The following is a 23,844-nucleotide window of genomic DNA, read 5'->3' as shown; positions in this document are numbered from 1 at the left end:
GGACTGGGCTGGACAAAAGATCTACTTCTTACTAGTTTTACTGCATAATTCGAATGTGTTTAAACGGAATCAATTTCATATTCTGCCTATTCTAGACAAAAACTGACACTAATCCCCGAGGGAAACCAGGAGGCGGAGATTCCTCCTAAGTATCCATTCCCAGCTACAGCCAAGCGTATGTCCAAGCCGTGCCCATCCAGCGCCCAATATTCCCAGGGTCACCAGTGAGCCGGAGCCTAACCAAATCAAGTCGAAAACGCCATCGCTATGCACATATCCCCTTTTTTTGTTTCTTCCATGCAAACATGTTGGCACACGGGCGCACACAGTACGCCGAAAGTCAGAAATCAGATATTCGTGGAAAAGCCATTGCTCGCAAATCCACTTAGAACCCAAGCCCATTGCTCAGCCACGGGTCGAAGTACTCGCAGGTCTCGGGGCTCACTGCGCCGCCTGGCGCGCAAAGTCGGAACACTGGGCACTGGCCGCAAGGGGCTTCGGTCATGCCGTTCTTCACAAGGTGCTTGTTTGCAACGGAGAGATCCTCGCCATCGACGGGCGGCTTGCGGGATTGGTTCGCTTTGACGGCTTCGGGGCTCTTCAGGGATCTGTACCACTCGCCGTTGCCTAATGCGACGAGCTTGTTGTCGTAGCAGAGCATTTCGAGGAGTTGCACAACACTCTCTTCGCCCAGGCGAACCGGTGTAATGCCACTTTCGTTGACGGCCAAGGTGATCTGCGCCACGGTCGGGTATCCTGCGTAGCCGTGGGGGTAGGGGAGGTAGGTTTTCTCATCGGACTTGACGTCTGCCTTGCCTGAGGCGGTCTTGATGCGCTTGTTTTTGCGGTCTGAGGCCGGGACTTCGTACCAACTCTTCCGGCTCACGGTGTACTCGATGTAGCCTGCAACGCTGTTGATGAAGTTGGCGTCCAGTACACCGTCTGTGAACCAGGCTCCTCCAGTTACTTCTTCGCTCGGAGCAAGCCCAGCCAACATGTACATCTTGCGGCTGGGGTATTTGACATTGTGGAGGGATTTGATGTAGTTTTTCCCTTCGAGGGCTTTCAGGCATCGGTCGAGAATCGACTTGTGCAGGTTCGTGCGATTTCCAATGTGCCGTACCCAGATACCAGTTCGTTCTGTGGAGTGGATGACATTGTAGACCATGGCCTCGTCCGGAGTGAGGTTGCGGAGCCTGAAAGGGAGGAGGGGTTAGTTATGTGATTTACCGACACAGAGATGCATGCAATTCCTACTTCTCGGCATCCTCGCGGTCAATGAGCTTCCACGTGAGCTTTCCGTCTTTTTGGAGGAGTCGAAAGAGATTTTGATTGACGAGGCTCTGGGTGCATTCTAATAGTAGCGCAACGTCGTTCTTCGGGATCACTTTGAGATTGAGGAAGTCGTTCTGATAGAACAGGTGATCGGGGTCAAATTCATTAACGCATGCATCGTAAAGCTTGGAGGCAAGCTCGGCCACTTGAGACCCCGCGGAGGCCATTGTTGGAGATGCGACGGAGATATCAGGCAAAATCAAGGTTCATTCGAAGAGGCTCGTGGTTTTTCATGTTCAAGGGAGCGTGCTAGAGCCAGGAAGTAAGTTAGAGGACCATGGTGCGTCGATGTCGGCAAATTTGAGTCACGAATGAATCACAAATGGTGTTTTTTTGGCGACTTTTTCTCGGCGGGGACTGGATTTGACCTAAAAGGGTTTAGCCCCGGCGGAGCTTCAATGTCAGCGTTCATGCCTGAGGTGTCTGTAGCCTGAGGCTTAAATTATTCCTGCCTGAGGCAGTAGATAGCAACGGAAATTTCGAGAAGCTCCGGGCGACTAAGCTCATGACCTCAGCACTTTCAGTTCCTTGTGCTTTTGTTTTTGATCTGCATTTCTCCTTTTTTTGAGCAATTTAGCATATCACTACAAAAATGGCTGACGCTTTGAAGGCAGAGGGCAACAAGGCCTTCTCTGCTAAGGACTATTCCACTGCTGTGTACGCGCTACCCCACCTTTAACATTGTGACTTCGTCAAAGGAGAGGCTGATAAAAATCCAGTGAGAAATTCTCTCAGGCCATTGCCATCGAGCCCGAAAACCACATCCTCTACTCCAACCGCTCCGCTGTCTACACCGCCCAGAACGAATATCAAAAAGCCCTCGAAGATGCCGAGAAGGCGATCGTGATCAAGCCCGATTGGTCTAAGGGCCATGTCCGCAAGGGTGCTGCGTACCGCGGTCTCGGAGATCTTTGTATGTTATCCCAGTTGCGCACAAAGTGTTGGAACAATTTGGATTGTGACGAAGTGCTAACTGATGGCAGTGGCTGCGCACGATGCCTATGACGAGGCCCTCCAGATCGAGCCTGGCAACGCACAGGCCAAGTCCGGCCTAGAGGCGACCCAGCGCGCCATCAACGCGGAGGCTACCGCAGATGGTGTCAGCGGAGACCCAACAGGAGGTCTCGGTGGCATGTTCAACGACCCAGCTCTGTTCCAGAAGCTGGCCAACAACCCCAAGACCGCCTCCCTGCTGGGAGATGCGGAGTTCATGGCTAAGCTGCAGAAGATCCAACAGAACCCTAACAGTGTTGGAGAGGAGATCCGCGACCCGCGCTTCCTGCAGGTGATGAGTGTGCTTCTCGGTATTGATATGAACTTCGGTGGCGAGGGAGCCGAGCCTCCTGCTCCTGCTGCTAACCCCAGCACCTCGCAGCCCAAGAAGGAGCCTGCCCCGGAGCCCGAACCAGTTGATGAGGAGGCAGTCGCCAAGAAGCAGGCCAAGGAGGCTGCTGACGCCGAGAAGAAGATTGGTAACGATTTCTACAAGAAGAAGCAGCTCGATGAGGCCATCGAGCACTACACCAAGGCCTGGGAGCTCTACAAGGACATCACCTACCTAAACAACATTGGTGCTGCCAAGTTCGAGAAGGGCGATTACGAAGGCACAATCGAGACCTGCCAAAATGCTGTCGAGGAGGGCCGCGACTTGCGCGCCGACTTCAAGCTGATGGCCAAGGCCTATACCCGAATTGGTTCTTCGTACGAGAAGCTCGGTGACCTCGCCAAGGCCATCGACTTCTACAACAAGTCGCTCATGGAGCACCGCACCCCTGATACCCTGACCAAGCTCCGTAACGCCGAGAAGACCAAGAGCACGACCGAGAAGAACGCCTACATTGACGCCGGCGAGGCCGAGAAGGCTCGTGAGCTCGGCCAGCAGAAGTTCCAGGAAGGTGACTGGCCCGGTGCCGTTGACGCCTTCACCGAGATGACCAAGCGTGCCCCCGAGGACCCCCGCGGTTACTCCAACCGTGCCGCTGCCCTCATCAAGCTCATGGCATTCCCCGGTGCTGTGCAGGACTGCGACGAGGCCATCAAGCGCGATTCCAAGTTCATCCGCGCGTACATGCGCAAGGGTGCTGCCCTGATCGCCATGAAGGAATACAACCGTGCCCTGGACACCTTCACCGAGGCCGCCGACCACGACGACGGCAAGCACGCTCGCGAGATCGAGCAGCAGCAGCAGAAGTGCCTGGACGCCCAGTTCAGCGCTCGCGCCGGTGAGACCGAGGAGCAGACCATGGCTCGTATCCAAAACGACCCCGAGGTAAGATTTGATATACTCCGAACGAAGTTATTTAGCATGCAGTATACTAACCTTCTGTCCAGATCATGGCCGTCCTCCAGGACCCCGTTATGCAGAGCATTCTCCAGCAGGCTAAGAGCGATCCCGCTGCGCTGCAAGAGCACATGAAGAACTCGCAGGTGCGGATGAAGATCCAGAAGCTGATGGCTGCTGGTGTTATCCGCATGGGGCGGTAAATGCTTTCGAGGGTGTAGAGCATTCGAGGATTTGAATACGAATTGACACGATATATCTTTCAGCATATTTTTTTAGTTCTATGTTGCTAAAATTCCATTCTGCTTACATGCACTGTTCTGAAAGTAACAATGTCAATAGTGAAAGATAGTAGCTGTCGCTATTGTGTTAAACTGCTTGCTGGAAATACAATGTGCAACCTTGCAATTGTTTACGTGCAATTGTTTACGTTGCAACTATGTTGTATACAAACCAGTTCTCGCAAATATGAATTTTCTCAGTCGGAATCGAATTGTAAAATACATGTATGGAGTATATAGAAGCGGACACCAGCCCCGAGATTAATCTTGTAAAACCTCGGCTTCAGCTCGGACCTATGGACTTTATCTTTACCCACTTGGGCAGTTCTTAGAGGAAAAAATGAAAAAGCGAAAATGAAAATGAAAAAGCGCCACGCAAGTGCGCAGATGAGTGGGGGGTTCCCAGTGGGAAAAAGAGAAGATCTTACCGAACTACTTTATCTGCCCAATCATATCATCACCATTAGGGAATTCAATCTAGGTTTTATTTTATATTGTAGTACGAACACACACACAATACAAACAATACGCACAGCTGGAGTGGAAATAACCTCTCAGAACGAGGACCAAGTGCAAGTCCAGGGGATGTGATGTGATAGATCGATTCGTCATGCAGCTTGGCTTGTCTATCACTATGGATAGTACAAATATACTTTTAGTATTTCTGTATAATGTGAAATGTATTAAATTACAAAAAACAAGACTCGAGAGAGGTTCGGTACACTAAACGCATTCTCCATCTTCCGTATCCAAAGAACATCTTTGGTGGATAGAGCTCTGGCCGATCTACCTAATCGGGTATAGGGCACGATGTAGTCGATAGTGTGCGATGTGACCGGGTTTTTTTTCTTGCATTCTGGATGCATGCCACGTGTACTCCGTACTTCGAGATTGTTGAAGTAAGGAATTGGGTACTTACGATAATTATAACATACAACATACCATACAGAGTCCTCCGTACAAAGTACACTATTAGGCGCCGAAATTCAGCATATCTCGTTGCCTAGAGTGGTAGGGCTGGGCTTGCAGCATTCATAGCCATTTAAAACGGAGTACGGAGTACATAAGAGGCGAATTTCGAAATAAGGATCTCCGCAAACTAAAAAGGGGCAATTGAAGACAAGAAATAATTGAGAATAACCCTAACAGGTCCAAACCTATCTTGACCCTCAGGTTCTCCGTATTCCGTATTGACCCTCTCTTGACCCTCTGTGGCGGTGCTGAAAGCTCGGGTCGAGTCGAATAGTCGGAGTTTAGTCTATTACTCCCCTAATCCTCAATTGACCGATTTTGACAGTATTTGACAATTGAATAGATACAAAATAGACTATTGTAGACTAACACACTTATTAGAGGTAGATTCTCAGGTTTTCGTTATTATTTAATATAGTACTCTATACCTTTATACTCAAAGGAATCTGACCCAGCTCCGATGTACGTCACTGATCTCCGATCGACCTCGGAGTTTCCGATCTCCCCTTTTTTTTATTCTTTTCTTTCTTTTCTTCCTTTTTAATTGGGTTCTCCATAATGACATTAAACATAATTTACAAGCTATAATGTATCTACAAGGTAATCTACAAGGTATGGAATGGTAATATTCATTGTATCGTAAGAATCCCAGCCACAGTTCCCCTTGACGCAAGCGGCTGGGCGACAGCTGTGCCTTTCGGTCCACTCCTCTCTTCTCTTGTTTTTCTTTCTTTCTTTCTTTTCTCTGTATATTTGTACCTTGGTATACAATAAATATACACCAGGTCACTCCTTCACCACCCTCCACGCCCATCCCGGTACGTGTTACTTAGGTGTAGATGTCTGCAAAAGTCAGCATTCTTCCCCTCCCCCTCACCCGATCTTCCCACCCATCTTCCCACCCATGGATCCAATCTGACCACCTCCAGAATATCCCCGACTTTCCCAATTCCCCCCGACCTGAAAACAACACCAACCGGCGATATGGCGTCCGCCGACGCGGAGAAGACCGAAATGAAGATGGAGGGTACCATTGAGGCCGCCCAGGAATTGCATAAGGATCCGCAGTCACACGTTAACCCGGACCTCATCGAGGAAAAGGTCGTCAAGGAAGCCCAACAGGCTGGTGCAGCTGCATACCAATTCGACCCCAATGCCTCGCCGGAAGAAAAGGCCAATGCTGCCAAGGGAGTGCGTTGTCGCAAAATGCCCGAGTTTCATTCGGCGCAATCACCATGCTAACTGCTGTGTCTTTTCTAGCGATTGCCGCCTGATTTCCACCATCCCCATAAACCCACAGGTGTGGCTGTAATTACGGATAAGGTGAGAATCACGAGGTTGATTTCGATGCGATCGCGACCTACATGCTAACCCTACTTAGACCGATGGCAAAGCAGACTATGATCTCCCTCCACCGGAGTCTGCGAACGCTATTTTAGCTGAGGAAGCCACCCGAGAAAGTGCGGGTAAGCCTCTCGACGAGGATCTTCGGTGGGCGCGTGACAGAACCGGTTGGGCCCCGAAGTTCGTCGACGAGAAGCTGGCGGCGACTTTAGCTAATGAAGGTACATTGCTGGATCATGAGACGTTCTTGGAGGGGAGAATCCCCGATAAGTTCTTCGGTGACTGGTACCACAATTCTGGGATTATCATCTTCGCCTGCTTGGCCTCATGGATGGTCGCCGTGCTAGGCGGTGGTGTGGGCTGGGTTCTTATGGTCATGGCAGCATGCAGCACCTACTACCGTACCTCCATTCGACGAGTGCGCCGGAACTTCCGCGACGATATTAGCCGTGAAATGTCCAAGCAGCGCCTCGAGACCGACACCGAGAGCCTCGAGTGGATTAACAGCTTCCTTGTCAAGTTCTGGCCTATCTACGCCCCCGTTCTGTGCGACACTATCATCAACACTGTCGACCAGGTCCTTAGTACTTCTACCCCCGCCTTCTTGGATAGCTTGCGCCTTAAGACCTTTGTTCTCGGTACCAAGCCTCCTCGCCTGGAGCACGTAAAGACCTACCCTAAGACTGACCCCGATACCGTCATCATGGACTGGAAGTTCAGCTTCACCCCGAACGACATTACGGATTTGACTGCGCGCCAGACAAAGGACAAAATCAATCCCAAGGTTGTGTTGGAGGTCCGTGTCGGCAAGGGTGTTCTGAGCAAGGGTCTCGACGTGATTGTCGAGGACATGGCTTGCTCGGGCTTGATGCGTGTCAAAGTCAAGCTTCAGATTCCATTCCCCCACATCGAGCGTGTGGACGTCTGCTTCCTGGACAAGCCCGAACTCGATTACGTCTGCAAGCCCCTCGGTGGTGATCACCTTGGATTCGATATCAACTTCATTCCCGGTCTAGAGTCCTTCATCAAGGACCAGATTCACGCCAACTTGCAGCCCATGATGTATGATCCGAATGTGTTCCCGATTGAGATTGCCAAGATGCTTGCTGGAAACCCCGTCGACCAGGCTATTGGTGTGGTCGCAATTACTCTGCACGGTGCTCAACAGCTCAAGAACCCCGATAAGTTCTCTGGTACTCCCGATCCGTACGCCGTGGTGTCTTTGAACAACCGCAATGAGCTCGGCCGCACAAAGACAATCCACGATACCGACAGCCCTCGCTGGAATGAGACTATTTACGTTATTATTACCTCTTTCTCCGATGCCTTGTCTATTGCGGCATATGACTGGAACGAGTACCGCAAGGATAAGGAAATGGGTGTTGCCAGCTTCGCATTGGACAAACTCGAGCAGGAGCCCACCCATGAAGGTATCTATCTGGAAGTGCAAGCTAGTGGCCGTCACCGCGGTGCCATCCACGCCGATATTCGCTTCTTCCCCGTTCTCGAGGGACGAAAGAACGAGGCTGGCGAGGCCGAACCCGCCCCCGAAGTCAACACCGGTATCGCTCAGTTCACTGTGGAACAGGCCAAGGATCTCGACGGAAGCAAGAGTTTGGTTGGCAAGCTCAACCCTTACGGTGTCCTCCTTCTCAACGGAAAGGAGATCCACATTACGAAGAAGCTCAAGCGCACCAACAACCCCATCTTCCAGAATGCTTCCAAGGAGTTCCTCGTCACGGACCGAAAGAACGCTCGTCTGGGTCTTATCCTCAAGGACGATCGCGATATCATGCAGGATCCCATTATCGGCCGCTACCAGATCAAGATGAACGACATGCTGAAGATGATGGAGCGTGGCCAGCAGTGGTTCCATCTTCACGGCGCCAAGGACGGACGCGTCAAGTTGACTCTCCAGTGGAAGCCTGTCGCACTGGGAGGCATTGGTAGTGCTGGCTACATTGACCCCATTGGTGTCATGCGCTTCCACTTCAAGCGTGCGTCTAACCTGCGCAACTTGGAGGCCATGGGCAAGTCTGATCCCTACGCTCGCGTGCTGCTTTCTGGTGTGACTCGTGGTCGCACTGTTACCTTCCGCAACAACCTCAACCCCGAATGGGACGAGGTCGTCTACGTGCCTATTCGCAGCGCACGCGAGAAGCTGACCGTTGAGGTCATGGACGAGGAGACTATCAACAAGGACCGAACCCTTGGTTGGTGCGACCTCAATGCCTCCGACTTTGTTCGTGAGACGGAGAGTGGTGAATATGAGATCGACGACGAGAAGCAGGACATCACCAGCAGTCTGAAGATTAGCGGCGGTGCCGCCAAGGGAGAACTCCACTATAACGTTTCCTTCTTCCCATCTGTGCCAGTCGTCAACCCCGAGGATGAAGTTGAAGAGGAAGATGAATCCTCGGAGCTCCCCGCCACTCCCGGCCCGGATGCCACCGAATTCCCGAAGAAGGCTTTGCACGCCAAGTCTGCTAGCGTTGACTCGAAGGCCTCCAAGGCTCTATCTAATGGCGCTGCACCAATCACTAACGGAGCTACCAATGGCGAGCCGGCTACTAACGGCCGTACCAGTCTGGAAACCACTACATCCCGCCCAATCACTGGTACCCCGTCTGAGACCGCGTCTGTTCGTTCCGTCAAGTCCATTCCCCGCACTTTCGTTAGTGCGGACGATCTCCCGAAATATGGTATGTTTTGCTTCGATATCCACGGCAATGGTACAAAGCTAATTGACTATAGAATCTGGTTTCATTGTGTTCAAGTTCCATGAAGGCCAGCTGGCCGTTCCCAATGTCCAATTGGAAGTTCTGATGGACGATTACATGTTCCCCGCATATGTCTCATCCAAGATCCACACCACGACCGCCAAGTTCAGTGACGTCGGCGAGGCATTCGTTCGCGAGCTCGAGTTCTCCAAGATCACGTTGCGTCTAGTTAACAAGGATGATCCCAAGGACTCCAGCGAGGAGCACACAGTCGCCAAACTGACTGGTGACACGTTGCCCACACTGATGCGTATGCTATACACGCCCACCGAGCTCGTCCTCCGCTCCCCGTCCGGCGAGGTGAGCAAGGTCACCGTCAGCGCCCGGTACATTCCGACGGAAATGAAGCTCGACCCCAAGGAGAGCATCAACAATATGGGCACCCTGCGCGTCGACGTCCACGATGCCGCCGAGCTGCCCGCTGCCGATCGCAACGGATTCAGCGACCCATTCTGCAAGTTCCGCCTGGACGAGGAGACCGTGTTCAAGACCAAGGTTCAGAAGAAGACCCTGCACCCGGCCTGGAACGAGTACTTCGAGACTCCTATCAAGTCCCGCATCGGCGCAAAGTTCCATGTGGATGTGTACGACTGGGACTTTGGTGACAAGGCTGACTTCCTCGGCGCCACGCCAATCGACCTGGAAACCCTGGAGCCCTTCCAAGCCAAGGAAGTCACTCTGCCCCTCGACGGCAAATCAGGCGCGATCCGCCTGAGTCTGCTCTTCAAACCTACCTACGTGATCCGCGCCCGCCAAGGCTCTTCCACCTTCTCTGGCACCTTCGCCGTCCCCGGCAAGATCGTCGGCGCTCCCGTTAAGGGTGTTGGTTTCGTTGGTGGCAACGTTGTCCGCGGCGCCTCCTTCCTCAAGCACGGGCTCATGTCGCGCATCCACAAGGACAAAAATGATGACAACGCCTCCATCCTGAACAGCATCGAGGAACCTGATTCCGTCAAGGGCGACCGTCTCACCCCAGCCGCCACCCTCGTCGACACCACCCCCTCCCCCATCACCCCGCAGAAGGAACACAGCCGCAACCGCAGCACAGCCTCGCAGTTCGGTGATCGCCTCAGCGTCTTCGGCGGTGGCGGCTCCGGCGAGAAGGGCTCCGCCAACATCACCGTTGTCTCCGCTGCGAACTTCCCCACCGACGCCAATCTCCGCGTCATCGTCCGCGTCCAGGGTTCCAAGGGCGCAAAGGATGTCCACAAGACCAAGGCGCACAAGAACTCTTCCGGCACAGTCAACTTCGACGACTCCTTCCGTGTCTCCAACACCACTGCCGACGCCCAGTACCAGGTCCGCGTCGTTGACCACGCCACCTTCGGCTCGGACGCTACCCTCGGCGAAGCACCCTTCTTTGTTGATGATCAGGGTTCCGTTGCCGGTCAGGATAAAGCTATCACTGTTGGCGAAGGTGTCGTTACCATTCGTTCCAGCTTTGTGCTTTCCGATGGTGGGTTGAGACCTACTACATCGCACTCGACCGCTGGTACCCCCGAACCCAATGAGGGAGCGGGCAGTCCTGATTCGAGAAAGATGCCCCGTCGCAGCTTCTTGAGTAAGAGGTCTGTTAGCGGGGTTTAAATCGCCTTGTTTACTTCTATTATCCGCTTTGGAATTGCTTTGCCTATTGAGGCTGAAGAGTATATGAAAATATGAAATGCTTTCGCTTGTTACTAATTGTGTCTTTTTTTTTGTGCTTGTTGTGATATCCTTTTCTCTCTCTTTTTTTTCCCCCACCCTATCAATATGAATTCAATTGTTGAGATGGTTAACGGATGCTTTGAGACATACAACATATACGACACGTAGGATGGAGATGGATGACATAAAAAATGAAAAATGAAAATAGCCGAGTAAAAATAGTCTCAGAACCAATAGTTCGCGCCACCCAAAAAAGCCGAAAACAAGGCTGAGTCTAAGACCTCAGACCCAATGTCTCACTTGGGAATTTTAAAGGGGCGAGGCTATACTGACATGTTGGTATTTTCATCACATTCTCATGGCTTCTTTTATATTAAAATAAATTTGGTCATGGGCCCTTTTCTTTTACCCGAGTCTTTTTTTTTTCTTTCTCGAAACTTGGTCTGCACAGCCCTGGGTGATCTGCGCTTTGATGCATAGACTGAGTTGTACCTCGTATACAGGTAGTACTGTGTATGTAGATATAACTGTAGTGATAAGAGGTAGGGATAGGGGATATAAGATCTGTCTATTCAGCTGTATTATTTTTAGATCTCTTAAATGGTGGCCATAGGTACGGAGAACGGAGTACTATATTAGCCTCATTTATTTAGGGAAGAGGCGTGGTGGGGTCGATAATTTGCCTGTCCCGCAGTTGCCACTTTGACCGGAATTTCTTTTCTGGACACAGTTGGTCTAAATGAATTAGAAGGAGAGATACTATTTGCAATAGTATATGTATTGTAGTGAAAGAGAAAAATTCTACCGGCATTCTGTGCTTTCCAATCTACCTAACTAGGTCCATGTCGTACATTTTAGTAAACAGTACGGAGTACTACAGCCTTAGCTATATTGTCTATTGCATATAGAGGTCAGGTGAACATTCTGACTACACATCTATTCTAAATGTTTTGGAATAACACAACATTGATATAATTAGGGACGAATCAGTTGAGTTTATTCCAAACCATTGAAACCTGAAACTGAAACAAGGCAAAAAGGAGGATGAGAGCTTGTATCTGGTGGGGGTCTAATCCTATTTGTAGGGACTAGCTCTTTTTAAGGTGGAGAGGGAAAAGGGGTCTGGATTGACAGTGGACTTGTGTACTCCGGGCATACAACATAGGGGTCTCAGGGTATACAACATAGTTGATGGTGAATGGTTAGGATGGGAATCCTGTAGAACTCTCACTTAATCTATACGGGGTTTCATAGTAATGTGTCTGTAGGTCTTAGTTCCCGAGCTCCAGCCCGTGGGCATGTCAGTGGCTGGTAACTGACGACATCGGGATGCAAGGAGGACTGAGCGAGATAAGAGAAATAGCAATGGCAATGGCATACGAGTACTTTGTAGGAAGAGGAATAGAGAATGTAGATATTATCATATAATATGTTATTATATGTTATTATAAAGTACTACAACATAAATAAATACTAAATACCTAAACAGGTCAAACAACAAATAATATAAAATCACGGGGTTTCTCTTCCCCCACTCCCATCTCCCTTTTTTTCCCTTTCCCTTTCTTTTATAACTGGACCTTCTCTCCTTCTTCCCCTCTTTATCTTTGTGTCTAGGAATTGATCTGTGAGTTGTCCTACCCCCTATGACGGCAGCTTGACATCCCAATGGATCGACAAGTGGCAATGAACCCCTCCTTTCTCTCGTTTGGTTGATCTGGAGAGCTCTTCAGTTGCTGAAATGGAGCCACGTTTCCTTTTTTTTGCCTTGAATCTACCACTGACCTTACATTTCCTTATAACAGCCAGTTCCCTTCAAAATCCATATTCATATTCCACCTATAACTCATAATGGGCTCCAAGGCTCTTCCCACTCACCTTCGGGCCCCCGAGAGCGAGGCCTTTGGTGGAAAGCACCATGGCAAGACTCAGTCGCACATGGTAAGTTCATTTCAGGCGGTGAAATCCTCGAATCTTGAACCTTCGTTCTTGCCGTTTTGGCTGTTCCTGCCCGTTTTGGGTTGTTTTTGTTGCTTTCCTGAACGTGTCCTGACGAGACAACTCCTTTCTCTTTTCTTCCCTTTATCATCGCTACACTGTTATCATTGCTCTATTTGTCGAATCACCCAATCTTTTTGTACTTCGGGAAGCCCCTCATTCAATTGTGTCTATTCTTCCCCCTACAATGGCTACCCTCGCCCCCCCATTTGGTCCAGAGCTGACCCGTGAAACCTCCAACCAGGCATTCGAGAATGCTTCCACTAGCGTCGCCGCCTCACAGATGCGCAATGCCCTGAACGCCCTCGGAGACAGCGTCACCGACCCCAACGAGAAGAAGCGCTTCGAGGCCGAGATGGACAACTTTTTCGCCCTGTTCCGCCGTTTCCTGAACGACAAGGCCAAGGGCAACGCCGTCAACTGGGATAAAATCGCCCCTCCTCAGCCTTCCCAGGTTGTTGGCTACGATGAACTCGGTGCAGACGCCTCCGTCGAGTTCCTCAACAAGCTCGCCGTTGTCAAGCTGAACGGTGGTCTCGGTACCTCCATGGGTTGCGTTGGTCCCAAGTCCGTCATTGAGGTCCGTGAGGGCATGTCCTTCCTCGATCTCTCCGTGCGCCAGATCGAGCACCTCAACCGTAGCTTCAACGTCAACGTGCCCTTCGTCCTCATGAACTCCTTCAACACCGATCAGGACACCCAGTCCATTATCAAGAAGTACGAGGGCCACAACGTCGACATCATCACCTTCAACCAGTCGCGTTACCCCCGCATTATCAAGGACTCGCTCCTGCCCGCCCCCAAGAGCTTCGACTCTCCCCTCCAGGACTGGTACCCTCCCGGACACGGTGACGTTTTCGAGTCCCTGTACAACTCCGGCACTCTCGACAAGCTGATCGAGCGTGGTATCGAGTACATCTTCCTGTCCAACGCCGACAACCTCGGTGCCGTGGTTGATCTCCGCATCCTGCAGCACATGGTTGACTCCAAGGCCGAGTACATCATGGAGTTGACTGACAAGACCAAGGCTGACGTCAAGGGTGGTACCATTATCGATTCCGACGGCAAGGTCCGCCTGCTCGAGATCGCCCAGGTGCCCAAGGAGCACGTCAACGAGTTCAAGTCCATCAAGAAGTTCAAGTACTTCAACACCAACAACATCTGGCTGAACGTCCAGGCTATCAAGCGTGTTGTTGAGGAGAACGAGTTGGAGATGGAGATCATCCCTAACGAGAAGTCCATTCCCGCCGATAAGAAGGGTGAGGCCGATCAGGCTATCTACCAGCTGGAGACCGCCGTCGGTGCCGCCATCCGCCACTTCAAGAACGCCCACGGTGTCAACGTGCCCCGTCGCCGCTTCTTGCCCGTCAAGACCTGCTCCGATCTCATGGTCGTCAAGTCTGACCTGTACCGTCTCGAGCACGGCCAACTGGTCATGGACCCCAACCGTTTCGGTGGTGTCCCCGTCATCAAGCTCGGTTCTGACTTCAAGAAGGTCTCCGACTTCCAGAAGCGCATTACCAGCATTCCTCGCATCGTCGAGCTGGACCACCTTACTATCACTGGACCTGTTAACCTCGGCCGCAACGTTACCCTCAAGGGAACTGTTATCATCGTCGCCTCCGAGGGTAGCACCATTGACATTCCCCCTGGATCCGTCCTTGAGAACTGCGTTGTTCAGGGTAGCCTGAGAATCCTCGAGCACTAGATGCTTTCGTCTGATTCTTCCGTCTTAATTGGTTCACCGATCCGTCGCAGTGTTTGATTTTTCTCGTTTTTAACTGGTACATCCGAGGCTATGGATCCCATGGAGTATGCAAAAGAAGTACTTGTATTACATTACAATAATCCAGCGTCTTTTTTCTTTCTTTCTTATTGGGTTTTTCGTCTGGACCTGACTTTAATTCCCAAGTACTGTGATGTTGCTCACCATTCTCAATGAATTACCAGTTCAATCCGTTCATTCCATATAAATTTATGCATGTAGTTATGTAGTGTAGTGGTGGTTGTATGACCATGTCACGGTTCTTTGCTCCGCTATCAACTCGATATATATCCTGAGCAGTAGAACTCCAAACACCTCATTCAGCCCCGATGTCACGAAATTCAAGCTTAAATTCTTGATTTGTAGCACACAGAATAGCCATTGCCTTCAGGCAAAGAAACACCAAAGATAATAGGCGGGGAAAGGTTCCCCATGATATCTTCACAACGTCATTCGCGGCAAAAACAAGCCCCTTTGCCCTAAACTAAACCCTGTCCGGAGAAACGTCTCAAGTATATCGTCCTACAATCATTCGAAACAGGATATTCCTTGCAACAATATGCATTCCTGATCTTGTACAGTCAACTTTGTGTTTTTCATTGTATATTGTCAACAGTACATATTCAACTGTATTACATATTCTTTTTTTACATTCGTTTCTCTACATATTTGGATCATTCTTGTTCATAAATTACATTTTACATTTTAAACCGAACGAAAAAGGAAAAGCAAGAGCATACCAAAATCCACCTGCTCATGTCGGAATATGAGTGGGTATCAACGCCGTCTTGTACCAGGTCCCTCACCTTCGGAGGATGACCATGACCATGATCGGGAAAACTACCATGTACATGACGAAAATGGTAGTCCACCCGCCGAGGAAGGTAAGGGTTCTGGTACGTGGAAGAAGAGGGTTTCAACTGCTTGTCTGGCTTGTAAGAAGTCGAAAAGAAAGGTGAGATTTATTATAAACTCCTACACCTACCTACATCTATTCTACATTCTATATTATATCTACACCCAGATCTATGTCATACCACATCCAACTAACATAACCAAGTGCTCCGGCACATCCCCCTGTGCAAACTGCCAAACCTTCAAAAGAGTCTGCATCTTCGACGAATCCCTCGACCAACGCCGCCGCGTCGCCGCAAAAAGAACAGCAGACGAGCTCTCCTACCATCGCGACCTCCTCTCAGACCTGTTCAAGCTCGTCCGTGAAGCAAACGAGCCAGACGCACTGCATCTCCTAACGATAATTCGCCACAATGCCCCAGCCGATGAAATCCGCGCATACATAAATGAAACGCTAGCCTCCCTCACATCATCAACATCTGATTCGACATCCACGGCGCACAAGCAGGAAACTGTCGCTAAGCTAGAAGATATGCGGCAGCTTATCAATGTCGAGGGTACGGGTCCTACTTTCAGAAGGAAGGTCATGGATATACATTATCTTTGTGATTCCGCGCCTTGTGAGGTTCCTGCCGCGCCGTGGACGAGGGTTACCGCAGATGCGGATTTGGTGTCGCATCTGGTTTCATTGTATTTTGCGTGGGATTGGCCGTTTACTGCCGTTTTGGATAAGGAGGTTTTTGTTAGGCATATGGCCAGGGGTGTGCTTGGCTCGGGGTTTTGTAGCCCGTTTTTGGTTAATGCGGTGCTCAGTAATGCTTGTGTGAGTTTTCTTTTATTCTTTTCATTATTTTGGTTTGCAGTTGGAGGTGTGTTGGTATTGGTTCGGTGGCTGATTGGTTTGGTTAGTACTTCTCCGAGTTCTCCGAGGCTTATGTTGTTCCTGGTGATATCTCTTCGAAAGGGTGTGATTTCCTTGCTGAGGCAGAGAGGTTGAGCGGCGAGGAGAGTTCGCAGCCTAGTTTGGCCGGTTTGCAGGGGACATTGCTGATGTATGAGAGGTTTGTATAATCTTGATCATATGTCCTGGTGATTAGGATGTTCTGACATAGACAGATATTCAATGTCCCGCGAAGACGATCTGGGCTATATAATGTTGCACCAGGCTATCCGAATGGGTGAGGCATTAGGTCTGGTCGGTAGCACAGGACCCAGAATGGCTTCGGGCGAGTTATCCCAGGATATGGATATCTCATGCAAGCGCACAGCCTGGGGGCTGTTTAACGTCGACACGTAAGGCAACCCTGTTAGCACTCGCCATTCGAACTCATATTGACATCCATAGAATGGTCCACACATCCTTCCTCCGTCCAAGTCTTATCGACCACGTCAACATGGCCCGTCTTGATATCAACCAGTCCGAAGACCAAACCCTCTGGCAGCCATACCCAACCCACCGCGACCCGCGCCCGTCCTTCTTCAGTCAGTACTTCGACGAAGCATGCAACCTGTCAACAATCGCACGCGATATCTCCCGCAGCATGTTCGCAGACCACAGGAGTAACACCGCCCTCGGCCCCATTCACCGCCAGAGCCGCGAGGACCTATACGACCGTATCCGTCGCTGGCACGAGCTTCTCCCGGAGGACTTTGATGTGCGGTACAGACCAGCTCCGCATATCATCTTACTAAAGTGAGTAGCAAGCTCACAGTAACCTGTCCTTCCTACAGTCTTCCGTGCGAAACCGAAAACAAGATACTCATCCCAAACAGAATGCGCTACAACGCCCTCATCATAAACCTCTTCAGTTGCATCTCCGAAGACGAAGTCCCACCCATACCCTTCGAGCCCAAAACACCCGAAAGCCCGCCGCGCCACACCCCAGAGACAAAATACAACCCACGCGAAGTAACGCAGAGGGCGGCACGCGACATCGCAGCCCTAACACGTCTCCACAGACGCGAGTTCGGGGTTAGTCGCGCGCACCAGTTTGCCATGTATGCGATTAACCTAGCTCTGTTCACGATGCTCGAAGAAGACTCGTTCGATGTGCTCGATGAGGATTTCCTCACTCTTGCGAGTGCGTTCTCTATTGTCGCGAGTCGGTCCGCGCTGGGGAGGAATCTATTTCATATTTTCCGGCAGTCAGTTCGGGCGAAGGCGCAGGGGCATCGGATTCGAGAGGCGAGTTCTGTGCCTGATGAATTGAAGGATTTGGTTGATGAGGCTTCGAAGGAGAGGGGGTGTAGTCGGTTTGATGAGTATGCTGATGGGCTTGAGAAGTTGAATCAGAAGGATAAGTATCATGGGATTGGGGAGGGAGATGGGAAGGGGTTACAGGATTATCCTGGACTTGGACTTTCGGATATGTTGGATCGGTATGAGAGTCTTAGTCTGGGGAAGGATGATGTTTTGGTGGAAAGGTATCGACCGGCTGGATGTTGATGGGATATGATGGAGACAATATGCGGTGTACTACCATCGTCATTGTCGTCATCGTCGTCATCTCCTTCCATATCCGTCATGTGCCAGGTACATTTCGCCTGGATGGAGTGGCGATACGGTCCGCCGTTGGATGGATCTGCTCCAGTAGATCGTTCAGATATGTTCAGGGCGATGTAGAAGGTAACACAAGGAGAATTTTGCCGAATGAGACATTTACTAACAATTCCTAGGTAGCCATTGACAGTAAACTCGGGGATAATCTTAGATGACTGGGAGTTGATAGGTGTGTTTATAGGAGTTGACTGAGTTGAGATATGCTCTGACGTCAAATCAGCCGTCGACCCACTGAGTGGCAATGGAAATATCATCTCCACGTTTGAGATAAATTCTAAATTGAGATATTTCCGAATTGTTAAAACCAAAAAATTGAAAACAAATCTCCAATCCCTGTTTTGGTTAAATTGTTCTTGAACGAACTTGTCCCGCCTTTTGGTAACTTCTCCTTCCAACAACCTCAGTGAGATATATCTATATCGATATTATCGATAATATCAATAAAATATGGATAATACAGAGAATCAAAATGACACGACTTTCGACGACTATGACTGGATGCCATTAAATGCTGCATCCGCACCTCAGCATCCATATCCCACACCTATTTCCTTCTCGCCAACCCAGGCCCCCACCCAAGCCTTTTCACAGTATATGTCTGCTCCGCCACCATCTGCAGGGAGTACCACGCCAAAGGTAGCAATACCCCGCCTAGCGGGTTCCGACGCCTTGTTGCACGGGCGCCGACGGTCAGCCCGGGCCTGCGAGCCTTGTCGCCAGCGCAAGATCAAATGTGACGGTATCCGGCCATCTTGCGGACAATGTGCATACCACAATCACTCCTGCGCCTACGAGGATGTCAAACGAGTGCGTGACCAAAAGCGACTGGGCTCCTTGGTCAAGCGAGTGGATAAATACGAAGCTCTTCTTCGAGAGCTCGAAGTCGAGGTAGACCCTCCTACAGCTCGAAAGATCAAAAAAGCACTAAAGGTATGACTGGCCAATGTCAAATGAACTTCGGGTCTCACCCGAGACTTGGATCTTATGATTTGAGTCCCGAGCTCAGACTCTGACTATTTGGCATTTGGCAAATTAAGTCCAAAAGCGGGAAACCCCCTAGAAAACCTAGAAACAATTTCGAAGCCGATGATTCATCTACATCTATGGGCTCACTAGATGCTATCGACCAGGTTGACGAAGACCTTGATCGGAACGAAGTGACCCGCGCTGCGGGATTCTTTGGGAAGAATTCAGAGGTCAATTGGATTCGCAAGTTGGAGAGCAGCGTGGAGATGAAGAGTCCTCAGGATCATGTACCGAATCATTTCCACATGGAGAATCACCGTAAACCAACGTCTATTCAACAGCAGCAGCAGTCATTGGAAAAGCAAATTCCAACTTCGATGATGGATTATCATCTCGATAGCCTGGATATTCCGTTCATTGAACCGTGTGACCCATTGGCTGTGCCCCCGCGGGAATTGGCAGATCGATACTTCGATGCCTACCTGACCAACGTTCATCCGATATTCAGTGCGATTCGGAAGATGACCTTTATCTCCCAGTATCAGAAGTTCTTCAATAATGCATCAACACCCCCCCGGAAATGGTTGGCCATTCTGAACATGATCTTTGCTATTGGTTGTCGCTACTGTCGACTCATAGATCACCCCCAAAGCACCGGCGAGGAAGACCTGCTATACCTGACCCGGGCGCGTCATCTCGGTCTACACAGCAATGTGCTATTCGAGCACACCGATCTCCAGCAGATCCAACTTGAACTTCTCGTAGCAGTTTACCTGCTTTGTCTGGGACAGGTCAACAGGTAGGTCCTAACTCTCCATCCTCTAGGCACCATAATAACTTCCATCCCCTAGAGCATCTAAATTCTCCAACATGGCTCTCCGCTCAGCCCTATCCCTCGGCATCAATCTCCGCCTAATAGACGACCGCACCAAAGACGCCGCCAAAGAGACCCGCGGCCGTCTCTGGTGGTCCATCTACTCCCTTGAGCACCTTATAACCTCAATGACCAGCCGCGCCTCCTGTGTCGGCGAAGGCCTCTGCTCCGTCCCCCCGCCCCTCCCCTACGAAGAAGAAACCTTTGACCAACACGACGCCAAGTACCTCCTCCAAGATCCCGCCCTCCGCGAAGCCCAACTTCGCTTCACCCTCTTCGAAGCCCCCGGTCAACACCACACCCCCGCATGGGTGACTTCCTGTCCACCCTGTCAATCCCTATTCTTCTACTTCCTTGTCGACCTGACCCTCATAACCCACGCTCTCATGAACAAAGTCTACAGCATCGAAGGTCTCCGCAAAGGCCCCAGCCAAGTAGAATACCACGTCCAGAGATTCAGTCTCCAAATGGACCGCTGGCTCTCAAAACTTCCCCTCTTCTACCAATTCATCCTACCAAACACAACCCCCTCGCACATAAACCACCTGCAACTAAACGATCTCTCCGCCCCTTTCCTCCGTGAACGTGTCTGTCTAGCAATGAACTACTACTCCGCTCGAATCACCCTCTGCAGACCATGTCTAAGTCACATCCATCAATCCCCCCGCCACGCCACTCTAGTAGGCGAATCCACTGCGCGCGGAAAACTCCGATATGAAATGGCCACACATTGTCTACAAGCTTCCTGTGCACTTATTTCCGTTCTCCCCGAAGACCCGGACATGACATGGCTAGCCCGCGCCGCGCCGTGGTGGAGTATCCTGCATTTTCTCATGCAGGCTACTACTGCTCTATTGTTGGGTTTGTCATACTGTTCTACCCAACATAGGTCTACCAGCCCTGATCGTGCGAATTCGCTCCTCTCGCCTGCCACCCTATCCATATCGCAGGGAGTTTACCCCCCGCTACTGGAAAAGGATTTGAGTACGACTATTGCGGCGACGAAGAAGGCGCTGTTTTGGCTTCATGCTACTGCTTTCGTGGATCCAGCGGCGCGGAGAGCATTTCTGCTTTGTGATGGAATTATTCGGAAGATTGCGTCTGGGTTGGGGATTGATTTGAGTGAATGGCCGGATGGGAGTTCTTTTGAGGGCTTGATGGAGGGGAGGTCGAGGGGGTCTAGTGGGAATGGGAATGGGGATTGGGGGGATAGTAGTGGGAGTAATGGATATGATAGTGGGAGTGGGATGGAGGCGCTTGAGGAGTTGGTTGATTTCGAAGGTGGTGTCTTTTAGGGACTTGTCCTTCGGTTGATCTCGAATTGGGAGACTATAGGATATCCGCCCCTCCACATATGAACATGACATGTAACTATCGGATCATTGCGATTACGACTAATCACTGTGGGCATAGAAAGTACATTCTACCCCGCCACGACACCATCAGAATAGTCGGCCGCTTTTGCGGCCTTATGGCGTCTTTTTAGTTAGTCTTTTTTCTTTTCTTGTCCAGAGCGGTAGAGCGAATTTCAAATGCTTGATGCTTTAGGTACCTTTTATATGAGAGACCTATATAAAAGGTACTTGAAAGTTAGCATGAAAATTCTCAATTGTTGAATCATCTATATCTTTCACACTATATACTGTCACTCTTTATTTAATTTGAGCAATAAATTCCTGATTATACATATAAAAGTCCATAGTTTATGCTTTTTGCTACCTTCATATCCACCTTATCTCCGCCATCCCCTTACCCCTTCAGGTTTAGCGTTCATATGTGTCACCCCGTTCGGGTTTAGTGTCGCCCCTGGCCCCAAGATCCATGGATCTGCCCTCTATCAAACACCGCTCCCCACAACTTATCGACTTACATGCTCTTCTTTTCACCTTCTCTCTTGCTTTCGGCTCTATATACTAAGTACAGGCTCTCCAGTCGATGCACCCTTGGATGTCACCGGATTTGCCGTTTGATCTTAAAACGTCCTGGCTAGCGTTGCTTATGCGGGGCGAGTCTTCACGAGTTAAAGCCTCCAGTTCATTCAACCTTCGCCCATACTGTGCAATTTGAAGTTCCATTTCCCACCCAGCGGTTGGTAATAATACAAAGCTATCGAAACACCCCCTGTTCGCAAGCCATTCTCGCTGAGCGCCTCGCTCATTTCGCGGTCAGCATTTTGTGTGGTCACAGCATCTACTTTTCGTGATGGGGAATCCAGCATCATAATAGGTCTATCGAGAGCTTGTCATTCTCGTCTCTGCTTTGCTATTTCCCGGTACCACCATATAAGTTCCAACAATGGCGATTTGGAACTGTGATTTTGACGGTTGAGATAAACCTTCTGTTCACGCATATGGAGACTGCATCCTTTGTGATCTCCATCTTTGCGTGAAACACCTGAGACCGGAGTTTCATACATGCCCAAAGTGGGAAATTTGTCAATCGAGTCCCAAGAATTGAAACAGCTACTGATTTCTTTGGTCTGAACAGGATGATCATCATTACGACCCTGCTGCTCAAGCAGCCGAAAAGAAAGAAATCACGACTCTTATTGAAAAAATTGACATATCAGCGCTCACTCAACGCGCGAGCAGTCTCCGCAACGGTCTCCCGTGCTCCGTGGCTCAGGATCTACATTATGATAGAGCACTACGTAGCTCGGTTATGCGAGGCATGAATTACCATATCGAGATCTTATTCGAAGATGGAATCAGCTGACTCGCACGCATCCGAAGATACAACGCCACTTCCCCACCACCGGAGCTGCGGGATTATATACTGGCCAGTGAAGCCTCAACCTTACAATTCTTGAGTAAGACAAAAGTTCTTGTTCCTACGGTTTTTGACTTCAATCCGGACGAATCAAACCCTGTCAGTGTTAGTTATATCCTTATGGAGAAATTGCCTGGGAAATCTTTGCGCTGGTCTCTTGCTACCCCAAAGCAGAGGCAAAGGTTACTAGTCAACTTGCGGATATCTACATTGAATTGAAAAGCTTTCCCTTTTCAGTGATAGGCTCTTTCAATCCAGAGAGCACTTTTCATATTGGCCCTATTGCACGAGAGTCTTTGACCGACTTTCAAGACTTGCATATGAGAATGCTAGGGCCGTGTTCATCTTCAGAAGAATATTTCAAAGCACACATTCGATTGATATTAGATTTGATAATACAAGAATCATACGTCAACTGCCCAGTCGATGCTTTCCTGATACACCGTTTCCTCCCAGAAACCGCCCCTGAGATAGTTTCAAGAAATGATCTCGACGATGGGAAGTTCTACTTGAAACATGCGGACGAAAAGGGGGATCAGATACTCGTTGACAATGACTTCAATATAACAGGCATTATTGACTGGGAATGGGCGCAGGCAGATTCGAAGTCAGCTGCTTTCAACTCGCTTATTGTTCTTCTTCCGATGGCCGACTATTGCGAAGGGGCTGATCATATCGGTGAAGATGAAGTTTTTTTTGCCGAGTGCTTTGAAGAGAAAGGATACCCAGATCTTTGGGACATAGTCAGAAATGGACGACTTCTTCATCGATTTCAATTCTGTTGTGGATATGACCTTGATGATTGGGATGGATCTATTGGGCTCTTTTTCGGGCTGCTTAAGATATTAGGCATCGAAGGGGATTCAAGCCGAGAAACTTGGAAAGCGGAGGCCCTATAATGGTATCGAGAGGATCATCAACTAAAGCAACTCCTCGAACTGTCCGAAGCTAAATGAAATCGGTCACATTCTCAAATCATACCCTGGGACTCAGCCATGGGACGTTTGGAGTGACTGTCCAGGCAAACCAAAATATGCCTGGAACCATTATACCCCCGACAGTCATCGGGTGCGTGACAGTGGTGGCGGAAGTAAACTTGGTTGTGAATGATGATGCCAATGGATCCAGCAAAGACCCCGCAGATAATGGCTAGAAGATGAAGATATTCCAGGCTGGTAATTTCGCTTGCTCTTTTCCCCAGTGTATTTATCGCGTCTCTAAAATAAGGCTGTTTCAGAATTATACACCTGATACATCGGTAGTGATGATAATCCAGAAGACGGAGGGTGGGAATTGAATGTTCGGCGTCTTCGGTGTTTGATCTGTCGGAGTGGCCACCCCCACTTCCCGCTTCGTACTCCGATCTTTACAACCCCCAAGCTATATAAAAGAATCAAGAGTTCACCTGGAATGTTAA

General features: G+C 49.9%; 7 protein-coding genes across 7 annotated transcripts; 6 read left to right on the top strand and 1 right to left on the bottom strand.

The window, feature by feature from the left end:
• Positions 1-385: 385 nt before the first annotated feature.
• Positions 386-1,502, bottom strand: PEX2_023480 (RPC34 RNA polymerase subunit family protein; the record flags this gene model as incomplete). Its single annotated transcript, XM_016739623.1, has 2 exons — positions 386-1,196; positions 1,258-1,502. The coding sequence occupies 2 exons, from the start codon at positions 1,500-1,502 to the stop codon at positions 386-388; spliced, it is 1,056 nt and encodes a 351-aa protein (XP_016596367.1).
• A 425-nt stretch (positions 1,503-1,927) lies between these two features.
• On the top strand, positions 1,928-3,819 carry sti1 (Hsp90 cochaperone STI1; the record flags this gene model as incomplete). The annotated part of the gene is made up of 4 exons (XM_016739622.1): positions 1,928-1,992; positions 2,055-2,248; positions 2,319-3,604; positions 3,667-3,819. The coding sequence occupies 4 exons, from the start codon at positions 1,928-1,930 to the stop codon at positions 3,817-3,819; spliced, it is 1,698 nt and encodes a 565-aa protein (XP_016596366.1).
• Positions 3,820-5,853: 2,034 nt separating this feature from the next.
• PEX2_023460 (uncharacterized protein) lies at positions 5,854-10,580 on the top strand (the record flags this gene model as incomplete). The annotated part of the gene is made up of 4 exons (XM_016739621.1): positions 5,854-6,060; positions 6,130-6,192; positions 6,251-8,915; positions 8,968-10,580. The coding sequence occupies 4 exons, from the start codon at positions 5,854-5,856 to the stop codon at positions 10,578-10,580; spliced, it is 4,548 nt and encodes a 1,515-aa protein (XP_016596365.1).
• A 2,245-nt stretch (positions 10,581-12,825) lies between these two features.
• On the top strand, positions 12,826-14,346 carry ugp1 (UTP glucose-1-phosphate uridylyltransferase; the record flags this gene model as incomplete). Its single annotated transcript, XM_016739620.1, has 1 exon — positions 12,826-14,346. The coding sequence occupies one exon, from the start codon at positions 12,826-12,828 to the stop codon at positions 14,344-14,346; it is 1,521 nt and encodes a 506-aa protein (XP_016596364.1).
• Positions 14,347-15,218: 872 nt separating this feature from the next.
• PEX2_023440 (fungal specific transcription factor domain-containing protein) lies at positions 15,219-17,704 on the top strand (the record flags this gene model as incomplete). Its single annotated transcript, XM_016739619.1, has 6 exons — positions 15,219-15,299; positions 15,464-16,081; positions 16,168-16,319; positions 16,375-16,551; positions 16,604-16,918; positions 16,990-17,704. The coding sequence occupies 6 exons, from the start codon at positions 15,219-15,221 to the stop codon at positions 17,702-17,704; spliced, it is 2,058 nt and encodes a 685-aa protein (XP_016596363.1).
• Positions 17,705-18,265: 561 nt separating this feature from the next.
• Positions 18,266-20,953, top strand: PEX2_023430 (Zn(II)2Cys6 transcription factor; the record flags this gene model as incomplete). Its single annotated transcript, XM_016739618.1, has 3 exons — positions 18,266-18,748; positions 18,856-19,583; positions 19,636-20,953. 3 exons carry the CDS (start codon positions 18,266-18,268, stop codon positions 20,951-20,953), a joined length of 2,529 nt encoding a protein of 842 aa, XP_016596362.1.
• A 1,800-nt stretch (positions 20,954-22,753) lies between these two features.
• On the top strand, positions 22,754-23,326 carry PEX2_023420 (uncharacterized protein; the record flags this gene model as incomplete). Its single annotated transcript, XM_016739617.1, has 1 exon — positions 22,754-23,326. One exon carries the CDS (start codon positions 22,754-22,756, stop codon positions 23,324-23,326), a length of 573 nt encoding a protein of 190 aa, XP_016596361.1.
• Between the last annotated feature and the right edge of the window lie 518 nt (positions 23,327-23,844).

This window comes from Penicillium expansum, assembly GCF_000769745.1.
Source record: "Penicillium expansum strain MD-8 chromosome Unknown contig60, whole genome shotgun sequence".
Taxonomy (NCBI): domain Eukaryota; kingdom Fungi; phylum Ascomycota; class Eurotiomycetes; order Eurotiales; family Aspergillaceae; genus Penicillium; species Penicillium expansum.
This window is presented reverse-complemented; position numbering and strand designations above follow the sequence as displayed.